This window comes from Triticum aestivum, chromosome 5D (genome assembly GCF_018294505.1).
Source record: "Triticum aestivum cultivar Chinese Spring chromosome 5D, IWGSC CS RefSeq v2.1, whole genome shotgun sequence".
NCBI classification, from domain to species: Eukaryota; Viridiplantae; Streptophyta; class Magnoliopsida; order Poales; family Poaceae; genus Triticum; species Triticum aestivum.
Window position 1 is genome coordinate 531,853,572 of NC_057808.1, and position 7,828 is coordinate 531,861,399.

The following is a 7,828-nucleotide window of genomic DNA, read 5'->3' on the forward strand; positions in this document are numbered from 1 at the left end:
GCCGTTTGATCCAAATTTGGTTGAAGCCCAAGGACGGATCCAGGGTCAGCTCTTTCGGATGTACACGGCCTTCTAGAAACTGCGCAGTTAAAAATTTCTAAGGTAGAAACTGCGCAGTTATGCTATTTTATTAGTGTCACGTGGGATAAACGATGAGGCAGAGGACAGAAAATACAAAAAAGAAGGCTTGCCTTCTCTTAGGGCATGTATAATGGTGCCACCCACACAAAAATGATGCTATCTTACCAGTGTCGGGTAGGAAAAATACTGGGGTGAGGAGAGAGAAATCAGAATACAAGACTTGCATTTTCTTAATTAAGAGATGATCTCTTCGCGGAATATTTCTCACCACATATTTACGTATATCTAGCTTTTCCCGAAAGTTTACGTATATCTAGTTACTAAAGATAAGACTAAAAGATATCAAGTTGTACATGTATTTTTATTGCCATATCTAAAATTCATGTCAGGATTAAGATAAGACCGTCTTATCAACCACTGTATATGGCCCTTAATTAAGAGATGATCTCTCAACATAATAATCTCACCACATAATTATTGTCATCTCTAAATTATCTGAAAGTCTTAAAGATATAATTGTCTTATCAACCACCGTATATACCCTAACCTTAATTATTAATATATATATATATATATATATATATATGTATATAAATAAATAATTTATATTTCATAAGGTGTAAGAATTGCTTAGGTTTGTGAAGAATTTGCCACGCTAACCTCATGACAGGGACCAATGCTCTCACAAAATTATAAGGATAGTACCATGCATTTTTCATAAATAAGGTAAGCCAGATGAAAATTTTAGTGTAAAGAAATCAAATTATAGGGGAAAAATAGAATTAACTCATTTCATAGATACAAAAAATTTACAGTCATCTGGCCTGGTTAAATCAACACACGACTTGAGATTTTAAATCTTAGTAGTTGTCTAAAAACTGTACACTGCTCATTTACTCGGTAGATGGAGCACCATGCTTACTGCATAATCTTACCATTTTTCATATATAAATTGTTCAAATTAACACCCACATGATTATATATGAATAGTATCTAAAATTGTGCTATACTCATTTAAGATAACTCACTACCGGTTTGCTTTGACTACCTAACTACTACTCCTAAGAATTGTTTTTGATGTTACACCTTATTTAATGAGGAAATCAAGTTATTATATTAATCTAGACATGAGTCTAAGCACTAAACAAAGGAAGTGATGATTTTACTCTCATAAACACACACTAAAGGAGAGTTTGTGCATTGCCATGGCAGCCGCCAAGTGCATATGGAGCGCGCTCTATATGCATTATGACGGCTGCCCATACGACGACTCTGCTAGAGTTTCCTTAAGGTCGCATTTGGCAACTAAGTATATTTAAAGTTATTGTAGAATATATATTTTGTGTGTTTTTTAGAACTATAGTCTTAAAAACTTTGTTGTATTTGGCATCAACAAATACCATGGTTTCATATAAAAGAAAGTTGTATGTGGATGCATATTTAATGCATATCATACTGCACGTAGGCTATTAAAGAAGTAATATCTACATTAAGATACAGGCTAATTAAGATAGTACAAGCTATATCAAAGAAGCTGTATCTACACTAGATATGCTGCATTAATTTAGACCTCTAGGTCAGTGGCAGAGCTATGTTGAGGCCAAGGGGGGCCGCTGCCCCCCAGCCTTGGACCAATTTCTGAAGAATTTTTTTTAGAGAGGCTTATATTAGTTTTTTTTTTTACATTTGGCAGCCCCAAACACTGATGATTTGTCTTTCGCCCCAGCTCCCCCACTCTCTAGGTGTGATGTGAGTGTGAGTTTTGACACACTTCTGAAAATAAACAAAAAAAAAATCGCCAACAAATTCCTCAAATCGGTTCATTCCCTCAAGAACTTTGGTAAAAATCACAAAAAACGGGGCCTCCTTTCGTGGATTCGATTCGCACGCGTGCACACACACACACACACACACACACACACACACACACACACACACACACACACACACACACACACACACACACACACACACGGAGAGGGACGTGGCCTTTCTTCCCCCAACATCCCCTGCCTCCCCCACTCCGTCCATGTCCCACCCGCGCGGCTATATAACTCGACCTCTTTTCCTCCCAGCCTCACACCAAGAACCACCGATCAATCTGCTACGTCCAAAAGCGCAGTAGAGCGAGTCCTTTTGCTTAGTTTGGACTTTGGAGAGAGGTTGTTGACTCGGTGATGAGGAAGCAGCAGGGTTTAAGCGGCGGCGGCCATGGCGTCGGCGCCGATGATGGGGAGTGGGACAAATGGGTGGACGACTCCTCCGTCGACCACCGCGGCCGCCCGCCCCTCCGCGCCGCCACCGGCTCATGGAGGGCCGCCATGTTCATCATCCGTAAGCTCCCTCCTCAAACTGCCTGCCAGATCTCTCTGTCTTTGTCTTTGTCTCTGTCTCTGTTCGTTTGGTTGATGGCAGTTCTTGTTGTATGGATTTGGCAGTGATCGAGTTCAGCGAGCGGCTGAGCTACTTCGGCATCGCCACGAGCCTCATGATCTACCTCACCAAGGTGCTGCACCAGGACATGAAGGTCGCCGCCGTGAACTCCCAGTACTGGATGAGCGTCACCACCCTCATGCCGCTCCTCGGCGGCTTCCTCGCCGACGCCTACCTCGGCCGCTTCCGCACCGTGCTCCTCTCCACCGTCGTATACCTCCTCGGCCTCGTCCTGCTCGCGGTGGCGCAGCTGGCGCCGGGACTGAGGCCTGGCGGTGTCTCTGTGCCGCGGGTTCACGAGACGCTCTTCTTCGTCGGGATCTACCTCGTGTCCGTCGGCACCGGCGGCCACAAGCCGGCGCTCGAGAGCTTCGGCGCTGACCAGTTCGACGACGGCCACGCCGGCGAGCGGCTTCAGAAGATGTCCTACTTCAACTGGTGGAACTGCGCGCTCTGCTCGGGGGTGCTGCTTGGGGTCACCGTCGTCGTCTACATCCAGGAGCGGGTCGGATGGGGCGCCGCCACCGTGCTCCTCGCCGCCGTCATGGGCTGCTCCCTCGTCGTCTACCTCGCGGGGTGGCGGACCTACCGGTACAGGGTGCCGCAGGGCAGCCCCCTCACGCCTCTGCTGCGGGTTGCTGTGGCTGCGGTCATGAAGCGGCGCCTTCAGCTGCCAGCCGACGCCGGCGAGCTGTACGAGGAGAACGACGGCAAGAAGAGGCTGCTCTGCCACACCGACCAGCTCCGGTGTCTCGACAAGGCGGCAATCTTTGAGCATGGTGGCGAGGTCTGGAGCGGGGCGTGGCGTCTGGCGACGGTGACGCAGGTGGAGGAGACGAAGCTGGTGGTGTCGATGGTGCCCATCTGGGTGGCCACGCTCCCGTTCGGCATGGCGGCGGCGCAGGTGTCCACCTTCTTCATCAAGCAGGGCATGGCCATGGACCGCCACCTCGGCCCACACTTCGTGCTCCCGCCGGCGTCCGTCTTCGCGCTCGCCGCGGTTGCCATGATCGCCACCGTGGCGCTCGTCGACAAGGTGCTCGAGCCGTGCCTGCGCCGCGGGACGGGCGCCGAGCGCGGGATCAGCGTCCTCAGACGCATCGGAGTGGGCATGGCGTTCGCCGTGTTGGCCATGGCCGTGGCAGCCGTCGTCGAGCGGCGCCGCCTCGACTCCAAGGTCACCATGTCGGTGTTCTGGCTGGTGCCGCAGTTCGCGCTGATGGGCGTGGGCGACGGGTTCGCGCTGGTGGGGCTCCAGGAGTACTTCTACGACCAGATGCCGGAGACGATGCGCAGCCTGGGCATCGGGCTGTACCTGAGCGTGATCGGCGCCGGGAGCTTCCTGAGCAGCCAGTTGATCGCGGCGGCGAGCCGCCTGAGCTCGCACGGCGGGCGGCGGGACGGGTGGTTCGGCAAGGACCTGAGCCGGAGCAGGCTGGACCTCTTCTACTGGCTGCTGGCCGGCATCTCCGCCGCCAACCTGGGCTTCTACGTGCTCGTCGCCACCCGGTACTCGTACAAGCAGCAGACCGCGAAGGCCGGCAGGGCCGGCGCCGACAAGGACGGTTCCGGCATCGATAGACCGTACAATCACAAGTGCGTACTACAGGGGAGCGCTTTTGGTGTATGACATAACGAAGAAGCATCAACATCGTCAACATTTTAACCACCAGAGGAAGATGGCCAGGCATTAGCAGAGACGGAAGCCTTGAACGTTGATGAGAAGGCGTTTCAGACCATTCTTTCCTACATCCATCAGATCATAAGCAAGAAGGCGCTCCCTGCCCATGGCCTCGGACTCAAGGAACCACTATCAATGTTGCCGATTCATCCTGCAACACCAAGAAAGGGTGCTGTTCAACCTAGGTGTGAACTGAGAAGTGGTGATAGAGCATCTCTAACTCATCCCCTGTAAAATTAGAGCCCTAAAATTTAGAGGAGTAAACGGCGGAGTATCCTTTACAGGAGTATATGTGCTCTTCTAAAGTACTCCCTCCGTTCTCAAATATTTGTCTTTCTAGACATTTTAAATGGACTACAACATACGGATGTATATGGACATATTTTCAAGCGTAGATTCACTCATTTTGCTTCGTATGTAGTCACTTGTTGAAATCTCTAAAAAGACAAATATTTAGGAACGGAGGGAGTAGTACGGTTTCTAACCAAACCCCTAAACTTAACTCCTTAAAAAAATGAACACAAATTCGATGCAAATTTGATCAAACTAGTCAATCAAACTTGATTCAAACTCGATTGAACATTAAACAAAATATAAAGATCACATAAAAACGAAACAAACTACTCATCATTGCTATCCGTGATCTCGGCCATCATCCTGTCCAATTCCTCGTCGGGCATGGGGCCGGTGCCCTCCATTATTACAGAAACATGACCCTCATCTTCTTGAATTCAAGTGAAGGTGGCAATTTTATTGCATGTATACACGCATGTTTTTATGAGCATGCAATATTTAAGGAACTCCCCTCCCCCCAACCCCCCTCCCGCGTCGTCTCCTCTGAGGCGACTCGGGGGGCAACCCTAGCATCGTCGCCTCGCTCTCTCCCCCCTCTCACTCCCCTCCGTCGCTACCAAAGGGGCTCCTGGCGCTCACGCGCAGCCCCGGTCGGTGGCGCACGGCATGGCCTGGGCGGCGGGCGGCACCGACGGGTGCTGGTGGGAGACCTCCACGGCTGCGCGGGCAGCGTGGTGGTCACGGACGTCGGTGATGCGGTGGCGCCTCGCTGGCCGCCGGACCACCTTGGAGAAACTTGGGTGCCGCCCGATCTGCTCTGTTCCATGCTAGCGCGGGTCCCCGGCCACTGCGGACGCCGTATCTTGATGATTGCTAGCCGGATCTGGCGTTTGGGCGAGGATCCGGGGGAAAACCCTAGCTGGCGCGGCGGCCCCCCAAAGTCGACGCCTTTGGCGCCGATCCCCTTCTTGGAGGCTTTGGGGTGGTTCCTCTCCCTTTCGTCTCCCCCTGAGCTCCAGCGAAAGTCGGCACGACGACACCTCAGTGGAGTGCTCCTTCTTGAAGGCGGCGACTAGGTTTTGCTCTTGGGGGTTGATAACCCACAAGTATAGGGGATCAGAACAGTTTTCGAGGGTAGAGTATTCAACCCAAATTTATAGATTGGACACAAGGGGAGCCAAAGAATATTTGCAAATATTAGCAACTGAGTTGTCAATTCAATCACACCTGGAGATTAATTACCTACATCAAAGTGATCAGTAGCATAGTAATATGATAGCTTTGATAGTAGTGGTAGAAGCAACAGTAACGGTAACAGTGATAGTCATAATTTTGTAGCAGTGACAATAGTAACAGAACCAGTAGTAACTTAGCAAGATCAATATGTAGGAAAATCGTAGATATTCATCATGTAACAGTCATAACCTAGGGCGATACAGCACTAGCTCCAGTTCATAAATATAATGTAGGCATGTATTCCGTAAATAGTCATACGTGCTTATGGAAAGAACTTGCATGACATCTTTTGTCTTACCCTCCCGTGGCAGCGGGGCCCTAATGGAAACTAAGGGATATTAAGGCCTCCTTTTAATAGAGAACCGGAACAAAGCATTAACACACGGTGAATACATGAACTCCTCAAATTACGGTCATCACAGGGAAGTGTCCCGACTATTGTCCCTTCGGGGTTGCCGGATCATAACACGTAGTACGTGACTATAACTTGTAAGATCGGATCTAGAACATAGATATAATGGTGATAACATAAACGGTTCAGATCTGAAATCATGGCACCCGGGCCCGAAGTGACAAGCATTAAGCATGGCAAAGTCATAGCAACATCAATATCAGAACATAATGGATACTAAGGATCAAGTCCTAGCAAAACTAACTCGATTACATGATGAATCTCATCCAACTCCTCACCGACCAGCGAGCCTACGAAGGAATTACTCACTCCTGGTGGGGAGCATCATGGAATTGGCGATGGAGAAGGGTTGGTGATCATGAAGATAGAAGATCCCCCTCTCCGGAGCCCCAAACGGACTCCATATCTGGCCTCCCGATGAAGAACAGGAGGCGGCGGCGGCTCCGTCTCGTGAAACGCAATAATTCTTTCTCTCTGATTTTTTTCTAAAAAAATAGGATGTTATAGCGCCGGTTTCAGGGTCTGTGGGGCCACCAGGTGGGGACAACCCACTTGGGCGCGCCTAGAGGGGGTGGCGCGCCTTGGTGGGTTGTGCCCACCCAGGTGCCCCCCTCTGGTGGTTCTTGACTCCAGAAATTATCTTTATTCGTATAAACATTCCTCGCAAAGTTTCGTTCCAATTTGAGAACTTTTATTTCTGCACAAAAACAACACCATGGTAGTTCTGCTGAAAACAACGTCAGTCCGGGTTAGTTTCATTCAAATCATGCAAATTAGAGTCCAAAACAAGAGGAAAAGCGTTAGGAAAAGTAGATACGACGGAGACATGTCAACTCCCCCAAGCTTAAACCTTTGCTTGTCCCCAAGCAATTCAGTTGATAAACTGAAAGTGAAAGAGAAAAACTTTTACGAACTCTTTTGCTCTTGTTTGCATAAATAAGCTTAAGTAGCACCCAGGTTTTCAGCCAAGATTATAAATAAGCATGTTGACAATAACTCTTAAAAATTATATTAACTCACATCAATGACATAATCAGCTAGCGAGCAATAATAAGATATCTCAAACAGCAACACGTTGTCAAAACAATCATGACATAATATGACAATAGTGGTATCTCGCTAGCCCTTTTTGAGACCGCAAAACATAAATGCAGAGCACCTCCAAAGTTCAAGCAGCTACTAAACATTGTAATTCATGGTAGAAACGATCCAGTCATGATGCACCCAACATTAGCTACACACAATGCATAAGCATGACAACAGTGCTCTCAGGTCCTGGCGCTTATTAGAGAAGGTGATGACACAACATAAAAGTAAATAGATAGTCCCTTCGTAGAGGGAAGTAGTGATTTGCAGCGGTGCCAGAGCTCAAGTTTTTAAAACAGAGGTAAATGAAACTTTGAGAAATGCACCCTTCTTGTTTACTTCGCGACCATTAGTTATCGGTATCTTCCATGCTAAACACATTAGCGGCGGTTCCCAAGCGATAAAGTAAAGGTTATTACTCCGTAGGAGTTTTTGTTTTATTATTTGTAAGTTCTTTTTGCAATTTGGGACTGGGAATCCCTATTACCGCCCCTCTCGTGCAATGACGAGTGAATAAACACTCATCATGAGAATAACACGCTTAGCATGGAAGATACTGACTACCTCCTGTTGCTCTATGAACAATCCAGGAACACAAAAAGGAT

The 7,828-nt window shown here is 48.4% G+C and overlaps 1 protein-coding gene across 1 annotated transcript; it reads left to right on the forward strand.

Moving 5' to 3' along the window:
• Positions 1-2,173: 2,173 nt before the first annotated feature.
• LOC123123533 (protein NRT1/ PTR FAMILY 5.6) lies at positions 2,174-4,573 on the forward strand. The gene is made up of 2 exons (XM_044544057.1): positions 2,174-2,415; positions 2,520-4,573. Exons 1-2 carry the CDS (start codon positions 2,259-2,261, stop codon positions 4,142-4,144), a joined length of 1,782 nt encoding a protein of 593 aa, XP_044399992.1. The 5' UTR covers positions 2,174-2,258; the 3' UTR covers positions 4,145-4,573.
• Positions 4,574-7,828: the final 3,255 nt, after the last annotated feature.

Coding starts and splice junctions, on each gene's coding strand:
- LOC123123533 (XM_044544057.1), top strand. CDS start 2,259: ATGAGGAAGCAGCAGGGTTTAAGCGGCGGCGGCCATGGCGTCGGCGCC. Junction 2,416..2,519: donor GGCCGCCATGTTCATCATCC/GTAAGCTCCCTC, acceptor TGGATTTGGCAG/TGATCGAGTTCAGCGAGCGG.